General features: G+C 37.5%; 1 protein-coding gene and 1 non-coding gene across 2 annotated transcripts in view; both read right to left on the minus strand.

The window, feature by feature from the left end:
- The window catches only part of LOC122057294 (ferredoxin-dependent glutamate synthase 1, chloroplastic/mitochondrial-like), a 77,878-nt gene extending 61,022 nt beyond the window's left edge, over positions 1-16,856 (minus strand). Inside the window, exons 1-9 of the mRNA XM_042619347.1 lie at positions 16,391-16,856; positions 14,152-14,464; positions 13,201-13,643; positions 12,991-13,122; positions 11,315-11,413; positions 10,939-11,009; positions 4,808-4,904; positions 4,574-4,666; positions 1,207-1,352 (exon numbers count right to left, since the gene is read on the minus strand). Coding sequence (XP_042475281.1) covers positions 1,207-1,352; positions 4,574-4,666; positions 4,808-4,904; positions 10,939-11,009; positions 11,315-11,413; positions 12,991-13,122; positions 13,201-13,643; positions 14,152-14,464; positions 16,391-16,696 — 1,700 coding nt within the window. The 5' untranslated portion in view covers positions 16,697-16,856. The remainder of the gene's footprint in view (positions 1-1,206; positions 1,353-4,573; positions 4,667-4,807; positions 4,905-10,938; positions 11,010-11,314; positions 11,414-12,990; positions 13,123-13,200; positions 13,644-14,151; positions 14,465-16,390) is intronic.
- A 4,280-nt stretch (positions 16,857-21,136) lies between these two features.
- Positions 21,137-21,243, minus strand: LOC122058509. The gene has a single exon (XR_006133806.1). It is a non-coding gene; the product is annotated as a small nucleolar RNA R71 (small nucleolar RNA).
- Positions 21,244-21,793: the final 550 nt, after the last annotated feature.

Consider the following 21,793-nt stretch of genomic DNA (forward strand, 5'->3'; position numbering starts at 1 on the left):
TCACTGCTTTCTAACACGTAGGACAGCAAAGGAAAATGATGTTGAACTGGTGAGATTTCTCCCATTCTCTACAGTATGACTGATTCCTGCAAATATTGGAGTGAATCCAAGATGGTGTGAAGCCGAGCCCCCTCTCTTCCCTAACTCTTCCCTCTTATGCTACAACCCTCTTCCTCTCCCCTATCCTTTTCTACCAGTCCCAATTTTCCTACTTTGTCTTACATTATAGCCTCAATGCTCAACTACAATGGGGATTCATCAATTAACAAGGAGGCAGTGGGACAGCAAAGGAAGACTTGTCTTAGATTTTCCAAACCTGTCCTGCAGCAATAGGGCTCCAACAGAGGCTGCACCATGTAAGAAGAGTTGTTCAAGTTGTTGACCCATCTACTAGAAGACATATTGATGGAGTGTTAAAGCTGTGAAGACAGATGTATGAGCAAAAAAAAAATACAAAACATCAGAATTGGGGTTTCCTTTATGTGCTCCACAATACTACCTTCCCCTCTCCCCTCTCCCCTCTCCCCTCTCCCCTGGAACCGACCAAACATTTGCACTGTTCATGGGAATGGAAAAACCTACTTTTACTCCCACTTTCCATTCCTGTCTTTCATCCCACCAACAGGTGGGACCGATTTGTCAGGTTTCCCATTCCATACTCCCTTTAAACATACAGGGCCTAAGTAAAGCAATCAAGTCCAAGCCTGAAAATTAATTTTTGAACCATATTATCTCTGGATGTTCAGGAAGAAAATAGGCCAAACTTCACCCGCATGTTTGACACTATATTCTGAAATCTAATAAATGCCTGTGTCCAGTAAAAGAGCATACCGACCATCCAAGATTCCAAGTCAGTGGTTAATGTAACAGGTGGTTAGGATTGTCCACAGTATTTTTTTCCCCAGGAGAGAGGATAGCCCATTATCCAATAAGAGCCTCGACTTTGTCATGTGTCAAAAAATCTCCATTAACTCCTCAATGTGTATATAGGAAAATCAGAGAAAATCCTTTTTCCCTCTGAGGTACAGCAGTGATGCCTTCAGATTTGAAAAGTTATCACTAGAATAGGACCAGTGTAGAAACATCTTAGTAAATATATGTCACTTTTAGCATAACATTTTGAAAGTACACTGACACACCAAACTATCAGTCACCTCATGCCAAATTTAAGCATTTAAAAAACAGCTAAGAAAGCACAATTCTTACTGTTGACATCTTAAAATTGCCTCATTATCCATAACTGAGGTGGAAAGAAAGTTGACAGTCTGCAAGGATCTCATGTTTTCATTCAACCACTTTCCATATGGATATGACGATGCCACTCGCTTTTTAACATCCGTGTTCTCATAAACCTGCAATATGAGCAATCAAGATTTACAAATTGCATCATAGAATCTGTAAAGCAAGCCTATGCAGGTATACTCCCTCTAGGCCTTTATTACAAAACAAAGGTCCATTATGTGTTAAGAAAATCAATATGTAACAAGAATTGTTATGGATAAAAGAATTACAAAGAGAAATTAAGAAGTAAAAGCTAAAACCAACTTCCATAATTTAAAATTGACATCTAGCTACAAGTATTACTTTTATTCTGTTTTCCTAAATTAGGATACTCCCACCATGAACGATAGTAAACTCATGCACAGTTGCACACAATCACTAGAAAGTGAGTGGTGTTGTGAATAATAATTAAACTTGCCAGGGGTAATACCACACTACGCTCTTATTATATATATATATATATATATAAACTTTTATTGAATCAAAAGCACATGATACAATGCCTCAACATTACAACAAGACAAAAATGAAAGAAAGCTACATGTTAGATTAATATGGCAACGTTACGGTATGCTTACAACACAAAGAACTTTACCAACCAATGTTCAAAGTTTCGCCGAAATTTTGCAAAATATTTCGGTTTCGCAAGATGTCAAATATGGAACTCCATGCGATATGTAAAAAGTGCAAGGTTTCAGTCGAAATTTCAATGTTTAAGAGAAACTTTGACGATATGTGTGGTTTTGGTATTGTTTTCTGTCAAAATGATACAAACCTTTAACATAAAATGTATAGTTTCAAACGAAACGGGTCGAAATTCCGACTAATTCCATAGGTTTCACTGGTTTTGACTCTTGAGATTTGTGGAAACTGGGTTATTTGTGACTTTTGGAAAAATCACCCCCATACAATCGTGGAACAAGTTGTTATGAAGTAGTGGAATGCATCGAAAGTGACGATTTGCTGCATTTGTGGAAGTTTTGTGCAAAATTCAAAGTTGTGTGGAATACGCCATATTAAAAATATATGTTTCAGTTTTGACCTCGGTCAAATTAAAACTACATGCAACTCTATATGATGCAGTGCAAGACCAGCTTTAATACAGAAATAGGCTAACCCAAACAGCCCCATAGCTTAGCTAAAAGCCTGAAACCAGGTCCACAATTAATGGTTTAAACTTTTAAGTGCCCCACGATGGGCCCTCTTAAATTCTCTAAGTCAGCCTTTTAAAGTCCATATGTGCTGTTGGCCTTCTAAAAGAAGGGCTTTGCTAGAATGCCACTGAAGATGTTGACCATCTTTTTTTCAACCTGCCCTTTCTCCTCCACCAACTAGAAGAGGATCCTTAGTAGCTTCTAGCCTTCTAGAAGGACTCTCTCCCTCAATAGAGAATGGTTATGGCTTATGGGTTGATATGACTTTTGCTGGTTCATCCATCTGCGACACTGCTGGGAAGCTCGCCTTCTATGCATCCAGCCACCATATTTGGATGGAATGAAATCTTTGTAGATGGGCGTCCAATTCCACTATGTTCCAGCAGAGACAAAAGGAAGGAGGGGACGGGGATATGTCTGAAAAGGAGGAAGGATTGGGTGAGGGAGGTAGTTCGAGAGGGCTCTCCAGGCAATGAAACTGTGGCAAGGGATGTGGCTAAGAAACCAAATAATTTTACGCCTAGGGGCAAGAGGATTGTGAGAGCAAATGAAATTATCCAATCATAACTAAATAATTTACTTTGAAAAATATTTCAGCAACAGAAGACAAAAATCGCAATGGCATGTTTCAATAGTTTAAAATAAATGTTGCGTAATATGAAAATTGTCCTCTGGTCGCTTCAGCTCCTCCTTAGCTTGGAACATCATCCGCTCTAGAGGCCATACGGTTCTTTGGTGTAAGCTTCTCTGGTTTCCTAGTCACATCCCTCCTCACCCTTTTACTACCTGGAGAGCCATATCCAACTGCCTCCCCAGCCAACCTGTCCTCATTCATCGCCATATCCAGGTCTCTCTTGTCTGCTGCCTTTGCTGGAATGGCATTAAAGACTACAATCATCTCTTCTTCGACTACCCTATCTCCTCCTCTATTTGGAAGCGTGTTCTCTCCTCTTGCTTGCCTGCTAGAAGACATACTCTCTCGCTTTCCCGGGAATGGATTTGGATGGACATGACCTTCATCGGTAGATCGGTTTGCGACCTCGCTGGGAAATTAGTTTTTGCAGCCACCATCTCCCATATTCGGATGGAGCGCAACCTTCGTAGATGGACTTCCAACTCTAGATCTCTCAATTCAATTTGAAAAGCCATCTACTTTGATGTCTCCTCCAAACTTGTCGTCTCTCCCATTAGATTTCGGTCGGTTTTTGATTCCCCAAGGAACAGGCTCATTGTTGGCTCTTGGGGTCTCCCCTCTTCTATCCTCTCCCCCACCCCTGTATAGGGGTTTCTTTCTCCCCTTGTCCCCGTTGTGTATCCCCCCCCCCTTTTTCCTTTCATAATACATTTATTATTCATCCGAAAAAAAAAAAATTAGATATGTGTAGAATAACTTATTTAGGTCAAAGCACACAACCTACAAAATACACTAGCAACTTAGGGTCCCAAACCAAAAGACCAATTCGTGTGATTTTCATTTGTAATCATCCCTAGATGTGTACTTATGATTAAATAAGTATCCCCAAAAAGTTATATTGTGAAAATTCAAAGGACCTCATATTTCCCTTCATTTCCATATTTTTTACCAGAATTTAACTGGATTTGAGTCATTTCACCAAAAAAATTCAGGTCAGACCTAATTTGTCAAAAAAATTTAACCTTGTTTTTGGGTTGCTAATTATAAAGAATCCAAATACCATTAAATTAGAAACTACGCATAGTAGCTGCAGTCAATTTTGGGATAAACAATGGGAATTTTTGTATGTGAAGAGAGGTATAGTATTACATGGGCAGGCCCATGAAGTTGTTCAAGACTGATCCTGAATCACATCAGGACAGCCCTGGGATAGGCCAATTCAAAACTTTAACAAATATCAGGCCCACACTAATGAGCGGCTATAGTTGTGTTCAGCTATACTGCATAGCTTTGTACAATTCATAACAAGCCATTTGATGCTCCTTTTTCCCCTCTAATAAAATGTCCCATCAAATACAAAAACATAATTGAGATCAAAAGGATTTTGATGTTACCATTATGAAGAAGGTAATTTGGTGAAAGTACATGCTCCTCAAGAAATAATCTTCACTCATAACAGTGGTATTTAAAAGAAAAATAAAAAATGAATGTGTCAATCACAGACCTTGCCATTCTGTAGATCAACAGCTATCATCATTCCCGGACCTAGACGGCCTTTCATTGTGATTTTTGATTCATCCATTGGCAGGACACCGACCTACGTGGAGAGAATATATGGCTCAGTTAAGATCTAAACTAACAAAGTTCAAAAGCAACTATGAATAGCTTCAAGTAGACAAGTACAAAAACCCAGCACATTCATCAAAATGAGAACCTAAGTGAAGATAAAAGAACAGACCTCAGAAGCAACATAGACAACATTGTCTACTGTCTTCCAATACCTAGCAGGGCGAAGGCCGTTTCGATCAAGACAAGCCCCCACTGTTTTTCCATCACTGGGACAAAGGAATGAAACATAATAAACAAACAACAAAAGAAACTAGAAGCTTCCATCATTACCTAATTATGAAAAGAGTGCTCCAGTTATTATCCCATAGTAAAAGCCCACAAGAGAATCTTTAACACCATTCAAACAAAGGCTACTAATAAATAGTACCACATGACCTATATACTGACACTGACAACCTCCACTCATAGAGGAGAAATTCCGTAACAGATTTGCATCGATTCTATATGTTATGGATAATTTGAAGTAATAAAAAGGAAAAATAAGCCCCAATTATTCTGGTTAGCCCTAGGAATCTTCTTATTGATTAAGCCTTCGGTTACATGGCTAACTATTGTTAGAAAATCAGAGAACCATATAACAAATTAACAATCACCTAATAAAAATTTCCGAAATTTGTTTGACCTAATTAAAAGTTGATTATATCCATAGTTGTCACGGCGTCACCTAGGCAGTGATTTGGCGTCCCGGCGGAAATCCGAGGGCATAGCAGTACACCGATTTATGGGAGTCACGATTGGCGGCCGCCAGGGTCGTATAGGCGTCGCCAAGGCAGCGCCATGGACGCCATCGCATGCCTATTATACTAATCGATCGCTTTTTTTTTTTTCACTTGCTATTAGGTGAAATACAAAAGAGACCAATTTCTCAAATTGAAAGTCGAAAACCCTCAAGTCTCAATTTCTCAAATTGAAAGTCGAAAACCCTCAAAGCTGACCTGCGACTGCTGACCTTCTCCTTATCTGGCACTGACAGTGAACCTGAATCCTCGAAGCTGACCTGCGACTGCTCACCTTCTCCTTCTCCTTCTCCGGCGACTAACGTCCTCCTTCTTCGGCAGTGAACCTGATTACCTAAACCTTCGAAGCTTCCGCCCGCAATTGATGTCCTCCTCCTCCTCCTTCTCCTTCTCCGGCAGCAAAACCAAGGTAAGGGGCCGCCTGCGACGTCTTTCTCCTTCTCCTTCTTCGTCTGCTGCTTATTCTTCTTCTCTGCTACTCTGCTTCTCTACTGCTCTGCTTCTCTTTCTCCTTCTCTGTTCCTGACTTCCTTCTTCTCTTCTTCTCTCCTTCTCCAGAGGGGACTTATTTTATGGAATCTATTGATGCATCTAGTATATCTCAAACAGCAGAGAAGTTGTTTGAATTGATTGACAACAAAGTTCAAGAAATTGGTGAGGACTATGTTGTGCAAATTGTGTCAGATAATGCATCGGCTTATAAATTAGCCGGTACAATGCTGATGCAGAAGAGAACAAAGCTATATTGGACTCCTTGTGCAGCGCATTGCATTGACCTAATGTTGGAGGAAATAGAATTCTTGAAATCTAATAGGAATGTGATAAGGCAAAAAAAGTAACCAACTTCATCTACAGGCACACACGCATTCTTAATGCAATGAGAGCTAGAACAAATGGGAGGGATCTTATGAGGACAGCAGCTACTAGCTTTGCAACTGCATTTCTGACACTTCAAAACTTGTTAAAACATAAAGATGACTTAAGACATTTGTTTATTTCTGAAGAATGGACTAGTTCTAATTTGGCAAAGACCGAGGCTGGGAATAAAGTGGTTGAGACGATGTTTGCTGTAGCATTTTGGAATGGTGTGAAAAATTATCTTAGAGCTTCAAAGCCACTTCTTACTGTCTTGAGGATTGTGGATGGTGATGAGAGGCTTTCTATGCCTGAGGTTCAATTTGCCATGGATGAGGCAAAACAGAAAATAAAAGAAAATTTTGGGGATAGAGAAAGGCAATACAGAAAGTGTTAGATATTGTTAACAGGCGTTGAGAGATTCAGATGGGGTGTCCTTTGTATGGAGCAGCACTATTTCTTAATCCTGGCAAATTTTTTTCTTATAAGGAAGGTGATGATGGTGGCTACCAAATTATATCTCCTCTACAGCTTGCATTTAATGAAGTCATTGAAAGAATGATACATAAACCAGCTTTACAAGACAAGATAAATACTCAAGCCACTTTGTATAGATATTCTCGAGGTGGTTTTGCCTCGGATATAGCGATTAGATCACAGGCAACCATGAGTCCTAGTAAGTACATTGTTTAGTTGTTTTGTTTGTGTGATATATTAAACATTAATCTAGCTATTTTTATATATATTTATTTTTTATAGTTACTTGGTGGGGTTCATTTGGAGGTCATGCTTTTGAGCTTTCAAAGGTTGCAAGACATATTCTAGAGCTTTGTTGCTCCTCTTCTGGTTGCGAGCGCAACTGGAGCACATTTGAGTTTGTAAGCAGCTGGGTATTACATCTATTTCATATTTTAGACTTTTTATTTTTGGAACAATAACTTTGTTTGTTGTTCTCTATTGTTTATGAATTCAAATTCATACCAAGAAGAAGAATAGGTTGGAACATCAACGTTTGAATGATCTAGTCTATGTTCAATACAATCGCCGCCTAGAAGAAAGGTTTCAACAAAGGCGTCTCAATAATAGAAATTATGATCCACTTGTGCTTGACAAACTGGATTGGAGTAGTGAGTGGATGATTGAGGAGCAAATGGATGATGTAGTCCATCCCGATGTTGATCTCACATGGGACGTTGCTGGTAGAGCAATGGGGGCAATAATGGAGGGGCCCAATTGACCCAGGAAAGCTCAATCATCAACCTCTAGAGGAAATATGTGCTACACACGTAGTGGTAGAGGGAGGGTTGTTGGGGAGTCATCAGAATCAAATGGGGAAGAAGATTTAGAAGAAGAGGATGATGTGAATGATGACTTGGATGTCATAGATAACTTTGGTGAAAATGCAAATGCTTCTAGTGGACAACAAAGGAATCTGCCATCTGCTGATTTGTTGGATGATTATGACGATTAAGTTATTTGTGTTTAACTGTTTGAGTATTTGGATTTTATGTATTATTTAAACTTTAAACTTTAAACTTGAACTTTGAACTTGGAACTTGGATGATTAGTTAAGTTTTCATTTTTTATTTTATGTTGAGTTTATTTGCTATCAAGCTTCATTGCTTCAGTAAGTTATTAATAGCTTAACAGGTTAGCCACTTATCTTATCATTTGATCTATTCTTAGGTTTCTAAATATATATCTCTGATTCATATATGATATATTGACATATATGCCTTTTACTTTGTTCAGGTTGCTCACTCACTTCTAATCATTGCTTTCAAGCTTCAGTCACAGGTTAGCCTTTCATTTTTTTACTTTTGTGTGATGTACATGTTGATTTTTTATGACTGAATGAGTGATGACTTGATGTATAACTGTATAAGTCAATAATTTATATTGATTTTTGATGACATGATATGGCTATGTTGATTTTTGATGATTTGATGTTACTTAATGCTTGTTTTATATGTTATAGGGTATATATTCTAGGCCTGTAGCATGCTAAATAACTTTAAAAAATAGGAAAAATAAAAAAGTAGCATACTAAATAATTTTAGAAAATAGAAAAAATAAAAAATGACACAAGGGCGATTTAACCGCCATGGCAACGCCAAAATGGGCGATTCATCACCAAATCGATTAGCCACCCCTCCACAGCCTTTGATCGATTTGACGCCGTGACAACTATGATTATATCCGCCTAGAACATTTAATCTTATGAATATAATCTATAACATGGTCATCGGACTTGGATAAAAATCATTTAATCAGAGATGCAGCACATAGCCATCCTGGTATTTGTATAGTTAATTTCTATGCTTTCTAGACCATTGCTTACAATATGTATAACTAAATTCATAGGACTTGTAAAGGCATATGATCCAGGTGGTCTTAAAGACAATCTAGACCCAACCACTAAGTTAACAGGGTTAAGAAAACTAAACTACCAATGGCTCAGGAACTCCCAACCCCAACCCTTTGCAAGGCAAAACAAGAAATTTGGCTCCTTTACTTAGGAAGCAGAAAGTTTGCAAAAGTATAAACAAGCACCGCCAACCATAGTTGTCACAGCCAAGGTTTAAAGAATCAGTATCGGACTATCGGGTACCGTATCGGAAGGGTTATTTTAATAGATGTATAGTATCTTATCGTAGATACACAACATACGCTAAATATATGTATGGAGATGATTAGGTTATATGCAAAATACAATTTCGAAGCATAAAACACTATAAATAGGTAATCTGTAAAATATATCATAAATAAAAAGGATAACAAAGTATGACGAGACAAGTGCATTCAATTGTATATATATATATATGGATGAGGATCCATGTAGCTGGCCCCATTTAGCTAAGATTTTTCTGACTTGCTGGTCCTGTGTTATTTTCCTTTTACTTTCACTTTTTGATGCAGATTAATTACCAAAATAGGCTTGTTTTATTAGGAATAAGCCTAGGGTTGGGTTCCATACATGTTAGGCCGTTGATCCCATGTGTTTTGAGTGTAATAGACCACTTTTATGGGTCTAAAAGTGAGGCTCTAAGATTGAGTACGGGATTACAAGTTAGTTTCCATTTTCATTAGTTTCCTTTTTAGTTGGGCTTGATTTGAGTTATATTTGTTTCCTTAGGAGTCAAGTTATTAATTGAGTCAAGTCATTAGTAGTTAGTTTCCTTTTTCAACTAGTTTCTAATTTCAGTTTTTAGTAACTATTGTATTAGGAGAATATTTAGTTTCCTTTTTGAGGAACCTTCTATTTTGTAATTCCCTCCCCCATTAACATTATAAATAAAGAACAGGAGGCTCCTAAAAGCCTAGAATGATTTTATGAATAAAAAAAAGATATATTGTTGTTTGCTCTTATGAGTGAGCTTTGTGTGTGATCAAAGTGATGGACTGGTGTTTGATCCGGTGACATTTTGCGGCGTGAAGCCCAAGAGGTTCCTTTCAAGTGTTCTTTTTCTTCTTCAAGTTTTCTTCTTCTTATTCTCAAGTTTATCTACAAGGCCCTTCAATTCAGGTAAGAGATCTGTTGGGTTTTTTTTCCAAATTCTGGGTTTAGAATTTCAGATTTCCATCCTGTCGCCCTTCTTTGGTCTGAGAGTTGCAGCCATCTGATGGCCTTGAATTTTGGATCGAGTGATAGTCTCATCTAGAAGGAGGCTCAATACTAATCTGAGCATAATCAAACCAGCCGATTGTGAAATCTGGAAAGTCTCCTATTCTGGCCGATTCTGTTTCCTGCCCAGAATTCTGATTCTCTTGGTACTGTGTGTTGTTACTGGTTGCTGATCATATACTTCACTGTTTATACTTGTTAGTTGATGAGTTCAGCCCCTAAACCCTAGGCTGTTATTCTGTTTCAGAATTTCTGAGTTGTTGAAATTGATTGCAAGTGTCATATTCTGTTATCTCGGTTTTTACTACCATACTATGCTTGATTTATTTGGGTAATTATAGTTGTTCTTTGGTTTATAAGTTCCTGCAGTTTTGGGTCTGGTTTGGTGGTCCAATCGATCCCTACATTACTTTTCCTATTTTGTCTTTGCACAGATCCATGAAGCCATGGTTCAAAAACTCAGATCAGATCGGTCAGTATTGGCCGAATTGGATCGGTATCATCTTGACCGATCCCGATACATAGATATGACCTAGGGTAAAAACATAATAAAAAAAAAAAAAGATGATTTTTATTTTTAAAAAAGACGGCTATATCTGTACGATCCGATCCAGGCTGATATGGATCGGTATCTGCCTTGACCGGTCCCAAGACCAATCCCGAGTTTTAGAACTTCGCATGTAACTGACACCATTAGGTTGGGATAAGGTTGAGCCTGTTATTGTTTGTTGATGAGGTTTCTTACATGCACTAATACAAAAAATTTTTAGGTATCATATCAATTCATATCGTATTGATACCTTAAAGATACAATACATATCAGTTAATACTGGCGGATATGATAGAATACTTAAAACCTTGGTCACGGTGTCTAGACGACCCAAGGTGTTGGATGGGGCCCAAACGTAAGGCAACCAAGGCGCTTGAACGCCAAAGGCATCACCTAGGCGTCCTTTACAACTATACCATCAACACTAAAGCATCTGATCATATGAATTGACTAGTTTCCTTTCAAAGTGTTACCTAAATAAGAGTAAAGCAGGGCCATCCCAAGCCTCCATCTGACCCTTGTAAAAGTCATAAAAATCAACAACCTACAAATAAAAAAGAAAAATCTTATGACATTCATATATAATGATTTCAAGTAAAATGGAATCAACATAAAGAGCACAGCAACCAAGAAGTGCAGATTTTTTTCAGTGAATAGAATTTAGTGATAGAGCTAAATGAGCATAGAAATGTGGAAAAGAAGAAGAAGAAGAGTGGCAACATTTTAAGAAAAATGTAAGAGTAGGGGCATCTACATTAAGAACTAATACAAACGAGTTTACGGCAAGGAAGCGAATAACAGTAGAAGTAGCTATAACTTCACAAAACTGTAACTGTCCACATAAATTACCTCCGGATATTTTATTGTCAATGTAGGATGATTCTTGTATGCCTCTGGGACAAGAATCATAAGAGCTTCCTCTGGACTGCGGCCACTTCTTAGTAACAACTGTAAAATCCAGAGGGAACCAAATTAGACTGAGAAAGAGGTTCAAAAGATCTATAAATCCTAAACCAGAACAAACAATAAGAGAACCATGTCAAATCCAAGCAAACATATGAAATAAGCTAAGAAGTACATATGTAGTTCTGAGAAGAATTAGCAGATAGCGGATCAGATAGAGCTTTGGAACAGTTATTGTGGTGTAATAGCATCAGTTTTTTCTACTAGCATAAAATGTTTAAAGTTAAGAGAAAAAATGAAAGAAAGAGAGAGTATTCTCCAGAGCCCATTGACATATCTTCTCTGCAAGGATGCCTACTTTCTGCCATTTGGATGTTGAACTGGCAAACTGACCATCAGATAGATAACTTACTCTCTTGATTGGTGATGTATCAAATTTCAAAACCTCATTCAATCAAGTAACCCCATGTATATTGGCATCTCCCCAAAAAAAAAAATTCAGATGTCCCCATGAGTCTGTGTGTGTGTGTGTGTGTGTACACGCATGTGTGTCCATGTGTGTGTGTGTATGAGAGAGAGAGACATACTCTTCTGAAGAGTCCTATGAACTTGTTGGGGTTTTATATTCTAATGCCTAAGAGTCTGCACTGTAACAACAAAACTGCCATCAGCATTACCCATAAATCCTTCCAGTATGAAAGGACCTAATCAGTTACATTAAACCGAACTTCATTGAAGAGGATAAAGACAATTTTGTATTCCATATATGAAGACCAGGGATCAGCTCCCCAATAAATATTGTCCAAAGGAACAGCAATGCCCATCTCTATACTATTTAGGGCTAGATAGGAATGACTGATATCCATACTTTGGTTTGACGTGAAGTCTTGTAAGATTTTGGGATCATCGTTATTTCTTTCTTCATTTTTCAATTCTAAGCTTCAGTCTCTACCAAGCCAACTGCAATCCATCGGACCAAGATACACTCATCAAGGTTTCTGTTATGGAGCTAAATTGGAGACAGAACTTTGAAACTTAGCTTCAAGGCCTAATATTTAGATATAACAAAGGAACGAAGGCACATAACTTATAGATCCTTAATGTCTCTCCACAGAAATACACATATTCCTTCCTTAAAACTGACCCATTTATTGCAAAAAGCAATAACTGTCATAATACTTCACCTTTTAATACCAGATTGTTCCTCAGTGATGATGTGAAGATCAGCTTAACTCTTGGAAGGGGTTTCAAGTTGGATCAAATCAAGCAAACTCTCTAAAACACCCAGATTGTTGTTTTTGGATCAACAACAATCTCTAGGTTACTGACCGATCCATCATTTGCTTCATAGAGCTGGAAGGGCCTGAGGGTTCTTATGGAGTTATGGTTCCATCAAAAGAGAACTACTGTCACCATATCTTCATTGTATCATTAATTAAAATATAACAAAAGAACACGATTCAGAGGAATATGGACCAATACAAATCATCAGCAACTCTATTTTTTCTTACCCTTCCTTCTTCCTCAGTGAATCATGCAAAGAAATATGAAATTAAAAAGAGCATGTAAAGAAAATAAACTAATTATCTCAGCAAAGATAACAGTTGTTTAGGAGGTCATACTTCAGCTGCACTATCAAGGTTCGCAGAGTCAGATGCCTTCGAGTTTCCAAAAGGACAAATTTCATTTTCACGACCACGCCAAACAGGAGACTTGAGTGAGGTTTCTCGAGATTGCATCCAGTTCAAGTTACCCTGCATAAAGTTGTCACTTCATATATATGCATAATGAAGGTGTATAAATAACTATAAAGGCCAGATGAAAAGGCAAACCTGTATCGTATTGATCTCTCCATTATGGCCAAGTAACCTCATAGGCTGTGCAAGTGGCCATCTGGGACTAGTATTTGTGCTATATCTCCGATGGTAGATGGCCAAAGGAGATTTATAAAGATCACTCCGGAGATCAGAATAAAATTGCCCCAGAACTTCAGAGCGAAGCATACCCTTGTAAACTATAGTTTGATTGGACAAAGAACAGAAATAAAGCTCATCACCCCACTTTTCTGACTTGGATGCTCTTTCAATCAACTTCCGGCAGATGTATAGTTCCCTTTCAATATCATCAATATTTTCTTCCTTCGAAATTTTTACAAATATTTGCTGTATGTTGGGCATGGTTTGTTTTGCATAGTAACCAACTACAGATACATTAACAGGAACGGGTCTCCATCCAAGTACCTCAAGACCTTCTTCTCTAAAGATATTTTCAATAACTGCAGAAGTGTTCAAGGAAAGTACTCAAGTTTTTTCAAAAGAAAAAAAGAAAAGGAACATCATAAGTGCATTGATTAAAAAAAAAAAAAAAATCAACCAATAGGCTAATGGAATAGCTTTGAGCAAGCTTATCAATGGAAATAGAAAACAAAAATAGACATTAAAAATCAGGAAATATGTAATCAAACAAAATTTATCAAGATCTAACAGAGGACAGAACGCCAAGAAGAAATGATCATATGAGAAGCATAAGAAGCTTGTGCAATGTGTAACTGATTTTCTACAAAGATGTACTTATACACTTCAACCATGTAATCCAACCCTGAGATGCATGAATCCGTTTAATCTAACTATAGAGGTCAAAGTTATAACTAACAGTTTCATTGCATTTTATAGGAAACAAACTATTAAAATCCTTATGATATTTAATATAGGTAACATGTTCTCGTGGTAAAGTTTAAAGACATAGATGAACATGACATTATTCAAACTTCTATGAAGAAATACCTGTTTTGGCTTCTTTCATAAAGTTTTCATCCTTGGGAAGAAAAACCATTCCCACACCAGTTTGCAAGTTGTCAAAAGAAACAATCCCTTGTGTATTGGCCCAATTGTTGAATAGATCCCAAGGAATCGAAGTCATCAATCCAGCACCATCGCCAGAATCATTATCTGCCCCACATCCACCACGATGTTCCATGCAGCCAAGGGCTGTGAGTGCATCCTTTACAATCTCATGTGATGCTTTGTTTTCTAAGTTTGCAATGAATCCAACTCCACAAGCTCCTCTCTCTGATATAATATCTTCCAAGTTTGAAACCTGATAAGAATACCATATCAAAGTCACAAATAGGTAACAGCACACTTTAATTCTCCAGCATAGTGCACAGTACCAAAACACACAACATGGACTGAATTCACCATAATATACCTAGAAAATGCTAAAATTAGTCACATCAGGCAAGAAGGGCTCTGAGGGTGGACCATGGTGCAATGGTAAGGTTGCTCCATTGTGACCAAGTGGTCATGGGTTCGAGTCAAGAAACAGCCTCTCCGCAAAGCAGTGGTAATGTTGCGGACATTTTGACCATCCCCCAACCCCACAGTGGCGGGAGCCTCGTGCATTGGGTATGCCCTTAGGCAAGAAGGGCTCTCTATTAGTTCTCACTGTGCATTGTAAGGGCTCTCTGTTAATGACCCTAGTGAATTGATTGTCGCTTAAATGCTCAGGAAAATAAAATGATTAAATATTATCAATATTACCTGATTAGACCCATCCCCATAGGCGAGAAAGGTATAAGAAGAAGAAAATGAAGAAAGAGGGATGGGGAATCCACATGATAGGGATCTGTGGGACACTTAATCACAACTGTAAGGTCTTCATCATAGAATGTAATATCAAGGTCAACTGGAAATTAGAACCATTCAAGTGATGCAAAGATACATGTAAAATCATGCTCTGGATCTTCCTGTGTCATCTCATGCTTATGTCTCTAGGGAAAGAGAATATCACATCTAGGCATTTAGCAAAGAGAAAGTAAGGATGGGAGCACCAGAGATATTGGGGTACCCAAGTTTGCTAGAGCATCTACCCAAACACCAGAAAATATTCATAACTTCAAGAATGAAACATGTAGGAATAGTAGGCTAATCATCTTCATGTTTAAAGATCTTTATCACAATTGCATGAAGGAAGCTCAAATTCCTACATGTACCCATGCCTTCACACCTCAGCTCACCTTCAACCCTCATCTTTCGGATTTTCTAAATAAGATTCTCTTTCAGCTCTCGTGTAATTTATTACGTTCATTAAAAAGATGAAGACACTAAGGTTCGCAAGATACATCTTAAAGTTTTTACTTGATGGAAGAAAAGTATGAGTGTAACCATACAAGCAAGGGGATCAGGATAACCTTTTAAGCATTAAGGTTATCCATTTGTAAACATAAGGGAATAAAAGGTTAAGAGTTACAAGATGATCAATCCACTAATAATAAGAATCAACAATATGAGTAACAGAGTTACTATAACAATAATAGCAGAGAGAAGATAATATCAGTAGTAAACAAGAAAATTTTATATTTCTCCATGTTTAATGAAAACACTGTTGTGCTATAAAAAAGATGTCAATGCTTTGCTGGTGAAATCTGAGTCATATCCCAGACTGGTGACCAATCATTTCTTGAAACACTTGAGCTCTAACAGTAACAACTACCTACCGAAAAGGAGGAAAAATAAAAAATAAATAAAATAAACCAGCACATTGTCTTCAATTTCTATGTTTACTCAACACATACTTCGTGAAAATCCCATATATGATACTCCACGGGCTTCCTTACATAAGACATCCCACCTGTATTCAATACGTCACGTATCAATTGTCAATTACTGTGATCTTGTTACTTCGTAACAATTTCCATCATAATTTTCAGCCTAAGTATTACAGCAGCATTGTGAGTAATTAAATTGTTGCCCCAGGACTTCTTGAAATTCATAATGGGCTCTTGCCACTATTAACCTTCGATCAGTAATTTCAAATTAACAGAGTTGCTAACCTCGAATCACCACAATCATCAATGCGTAAACCCAAAATCAAAATACATAAATGACCTATTAGGGATTTAATTTCCACTAACACCAACACATTATAAGCCGAAAATCAATTAACAACGCAACGAGCCAACGAATGCCGAAGACAGATTTCATACAAGCTCTTACTCAATACAGATAACGAAAAGCTACATACCTTGGTTTCCTTATGTTGACGAACACCATTAGAATCCTTTGGAACAACGTCGATGCGTTCCAGGTCAAGAACTGCTTTCACCGACGACCAGCTCCTCGATAACGATCCCTGACCTTTCCGTGCCCCTCCTCCGATTCTCCGTCTCGTACGCTTCGATTTACAACAAAGACCAGCGAAATCTCCAAACAGAAGTCCTCTGTGTGCCGCGAAAACTGGACTTGCCTTCACTGGTGAAGGCGAAACACTGGCTGCTAGACCATTAGAATAGAGAAGCTGTGACAGAGGAACCATGGACTGAAGAGCCATGGTTGATCAACGAAGGAAAGCCAGAAAGAGAAGAAGCAGAAGAAGTAGACGAAGAAGAAGAAGAAGAAGAAGAAGAAGGGCGGAGATGATCGTGTGGAGAAGAAAACACAAATGGATTTGAAGATAAAAGAGGAAAGCCTGGAACCACCCGCCTCTTCTCGCGTCTACCTCTTCTCCGAATGGTGGTCAGAAGACTCAGAACAGACAAATTTGGTGTATTTCCTTTGTACCGTTTTAAAATGCTCCAACATCTCGCGTCGTAGATCTCACATTTCATAGAGATGGTTAATGATCTACGGTGGGAGAATTCCAGAATGAGCTCAGTGAGCGAGAGACCAAGAAAATGGGAGTGCGTGATTTCGTAATCATGACACGAGCCTTTCGGTCCACCGGCTTCCGCCGGTTTAGTTAGCTTTTCGTCCGGTGCGCGCTGGGCGCATTAGGGTACTGAAGGAGATCCGGGTCCGCATTTTCTACGTTGATGTTACCTACGTCATCCGGTTCCCGGCGAGAATAGAAGAGAAGGCCTTGGGCCAATGGGCCCTTTGACCACCGCTGACAATTGACATTTCAGAAGTCGAAAAGGAACGAAATCTTTGTTTTTTGCATCGCACGAAGGTCGGAATCTGAGAAAGTCCAACAATGTTTCTTCACTGTCAAATCCTTGTGTGCTCCCTATGAATCATTGCCGTTCGATGCAAATTATTTCGTCAATCAAGGCAGTTAACGGTTAGATTTTAGTGTTGCATGAAGGATTGTTTGGTCCCTGGAGAAATAATATGCAACGTGTTTGGCACCACTGTGGGTTTTCTCTGCTTGAGGTCGTTACAAGAAAGGACTATTATTTCGTGTTTTGCTGTGGTCCCACCTTTCAACAGTGTTGTCTTTTTCCAAAAGATCTTTTTAAAGGGAAGATGGTTTCGAAGCCTCTACATCATCATGTGAGCCAAATCAGCCAATGGTAAAAGCATCAATAGGAATAAAATTTTCGCATAAGGACGACATTATTTTAAACTGATTTTCACTTTTTAAAGATATGTATCCTCAAAATAGGTCTAGTTCCACCTAATCAAACACTTGTTAGTTAAATAGGAAAAAAAATTATAAAATACTATACTTAGAAAGGGATTGAGTTTCACTTCATTTACAGTGAAGAGATTATTTCAAATCTTTAGTCGGATGGAACTTAAGGAGTGGACGAATTCTCACGATGGGGAGAAGATCCTATCCTTTTGTTGTGGTCGGATGGGATTTTTAGGGTAGCAGGAAAAATAACGACCTTGAATCCTATACACCACTATTGGGCGAAGAGAAACTTTCTCTTTGAAGAGGATCAAATAATTTAAGTTAGAAAATGATGTAATCACTCAAAAGTCCAAATTACCATTAGTGGAGAAATTAGCAAGTGGGTGTCAACAAAAAAAAAATGAATAAATATATGAGAGAGATAGGGGGATGATGATGTGGTGTAACAATCGAACCATATAATGGTTATCCTTTGTCATGAGACGTGTCGATAGATGTAGAAAACTTTTAAATTTTTATTTTGTTTTATATGTGTATCTGATTCTAATAGATTCTTTAAAAGTAATTTTAAGAGAAATTGCACAATAAATAAATAAAATTTTAGAGAAATTTACAACCACCTCCCCTCGCATCTACCCTTATTATATTCACCTTCTTCGCGTTTCGTTTATTACAAATAAATCCATCCAAATTAATATTGTGAGTAAGATATTAATTTTTTAAATGGAAAAGACTTGTTTACCCTTATTACATCTTCAACCTAAAATTCCTAAATCCCCAAATCCTATGCTTCCATGTCCGGAGATGCTCCTCCCTGTCTGCCACCACCGTCTCAGCATTTGCCGCTCCCTCTGTCATAATCTCCTCTGCGGCTCCTCGATTCTTCTGCTTTGTGATTAGCACATTTATGTGTGAAATCTAAGGTAGTAAAACATGCATTTTACATATTTAGAATTGAGCTATCTTGGGTTTTACTCTCTTTTTGCAAGTTTTATATTTTCAAGGCTTTAAGGACTATCGGATGCTATATCTCCAATTTTACACGTAAAGAGATCCTATTTCTTTTTATGATTGCGAAGATGATGAAATTCTGAGCAAGATGGACGTGTTTAATTAAAAATACACATTCATTTGTCAACCGTACAAGTGATTATTCTTTTCAGGCTGGAAAAAGAATAATAGATCATAACTAAACCGAGATGCATAATCAACTCATTTGCAGTTGTCCCATGGGTATAAAAAATATTCTAAATGCCAACAAAGATCGATGGACCACACCCTTAAGTGACTGAAGATTAGTTTTTCGTAACAACAACTATCTAGTGCAGTTGGTGAGTTGTGGTGTGTAAAATCCCTTCCTTATTAGGAGGTCTCAAGTTCAAACCTCTTAGTTACCATTTTGTTGAGGTTTTTTCTTAGAAGATTTTATATATCGGTTTTTCTCTCTTCTCTCTCCTCAACCTCATCAACAAGATAAAAAAAAACTTTTTTAGAAGCTAAAATCGTTAGCTTCCCTCCCCATTGTCTATATAATAGAATTAACATAAGGGGAGGATGCACTTCATTCTTCTTTTTTGGTTTTTTTTTTTTTTAGTTGCTCTATCTCTTTCTCTAGCTCTAGTTCTAGACTTCTAGGTTTATGCTTTAAACACTTTTGTAAGTTCTTTTTATTTAATTAATGCAAGTATTTTTGTTTTTGATTCAGTCTTTTATTTTTATTGTTTAAGTAATTGAAGTTGTAATTTTCAAGTTCTAGTTCTAGGCTTAGTTATAGGTGACAAGAACAAGCTATGGAGCATGTCTTTTAAGTTCAATTTTTTTCTTCAGATTTGTTTTCTCTAGTGCTAGAAATTTCAGATTTGGTTTATTTCATATCTGATTTTTAGTGCTAGTAGTATCTCAAATGGATCAAGTTTTCAGTTCAAGTAAGTAGGCTCATTCAGTAGTCTTCTCAACCCCTCTCATTCCCTCTTCTGACTACCCTTTCGTTCTTAATTTAGGATTTTAATATCAGTCATTACATTATTGCTTTCCCTTTCTCCCAAGGTTCATGGTTAGTGCATGTGTTGGCTTTGCCTCTCCTAGCCATAGAACCATCATTTTATTGTTTTTTATTTTAATTGCCTCATTTTCCTTAAAGCCAAGTAGAGTAACCCTTGTAAAAGTGACTCTCTGGTCAAGTAGGGAAGCTCATATTATGATGCATCCCTCAGGCTAAGTAGATAAACCTACTTCTGAGTCTCTCTTTGGCTTTATCCCCTTTCTTTTACTTGATTTTCATTTCAGTATTTTTTTTCCTTCATTATTTTTTAATTGCGTGGGGTGTTTATTTTCATTTATTTATTTATTTAATTTTAATTATGTGACTTGCGTATTTAAATTGTTAGATGACAAATTGTTAGGATGTTATTTTAGATACATATGTTTAAGACGGTAGTTAAAATTAGATCACAACCATTAATTGGTTCATTTTTGCATTATTAAAAGAAGTAAAAAATAAAGTGGTTGTTCTCCCTGTGTTCGACCTGTAGCTATACTGATCTGTACGTTTGCGGTTACATTTTAAAATCTCAAACAAGTTTTTGGCGTCGTTGCCAGGGAGATAGTTCCATATTATTTTTTGATTTCTTTTGGTAAATCATAGTGTTTTGTTTGTTTTGTTTTTCCTTTTCTTTTCTTGAATTCCTGAGAAGAACAAATTACAATAATAGTTGAATCGGTGGAGGTCGCTATACCTTACAGTATGATAAATATAGGTTTTGCCCTATAGCAGTGCCTCAGGAATTAACCTGAGCAACCTCGGATCCCTGCCGGTAAACTCCCAAAAATCCAAAAAAAAATAAAAAAAAAAATCATAAAAGAAAAAAAAAATTTGCTATCCATTATTTTGTGCTTGTCTTACTCTAGTTGTGGGTAGTTTTCTGTTGCATGAGTGTTAGGTGGGTACATAATACTAAGAATCGGTTAGAAGGAAGAGATCCAACAAATAGTGACCCTATACGTTTGCTCTCTTTAAAACCTTTCAATAAAGGAGACCAACATCAAAACCTTCCACCTAAATCTTTGAAAGATAGGTTCTACCTTGCTAGAATAACCCAACTTTCCTGCATAGTTCTACCACAAGCCCAGGGTAATAATTTTGAACTCAAATCTCAATACATCACAAAGTTGTCCCACTTTCATGAGCTGACCTCTGAGGATGCATACCTATTTTTAAGGGAATTTGAAGAAGTATGTATTCTAATTAAGATCCAACAGCTTTTTGATGATGTTGTTAAGCTTAGGTTTATTACTTTTGCATTAAAAGACCAAGCTAAGAAGTGGTTGTATAGGTTACCCACAAATTCCATAACCTCATGGGAATAGTTCATAGTTGTCTTCCTTAAAAAGTTTTTCCCAATTCACAAGACCAATAAGCTTAGAAGTGATATCCTTCAATTTAGGCAAAAGCCTAGTGAGTCATTTTTTAAACTTATGGAGAGATTCAATGATCTACTCTAAGAATGCCCTCACCATGGCCTAAACTTATGGCATTTATGTCAAATAATTTATTAGGGTATTGATTATCCAACTAAACAAATGATAGAGTCTATGTGTCCTAAGGGATTTACATCATTTACAGATGAAGGAAAGGCATGGGAATTCTTACTTGACTTAGCTGACAAAACCTGTGAGTGGGAATCAACCTAAGAGAGTAAAAGAACCATATGAGGAAAATGATATTTTGTGGATGGGATAGTAACCAAGGAAGCCCATTTGGATAGCCTAATCAAGAGGATTGAGGCTATTGTTCCTAGAGAGCCATCATCAGTCAATTTGGTTAAGATTTGTGTTTGGTGCCAATCCCCTGGATATGTCATAGAAGAATATCCCAATACCTCTGGGGGTACTTCTAATTATAGTGTTAATGCCTTATACCAGAATAATCCATATAGTAACACCTATAATCCATGATGGAGAAATCACCCAAATTTCTCATGGAATCAGGGCAACCAAGCAGGGCCTTCCAATTTTCATAATCAAGATCAACCTGGACCCCAGAGGCCTCCCTTTACACAATAATATTTTTCC

This window comes from Macadamia integrifolia, chromosome 12 (assembly GCF_013358625.1).
Source record: "Macadamia integrifolia cultivar HAES 741 chromosome 12, SCU_Mint_v3, whole genome shotgun sequence".
Lineage (NCBI taxonomy): Eukaryota > Viridiplantae > Streptophyta > Magnoliopsida > Proteales > Proteaceae > Macadamia > Macadamia integrifolia.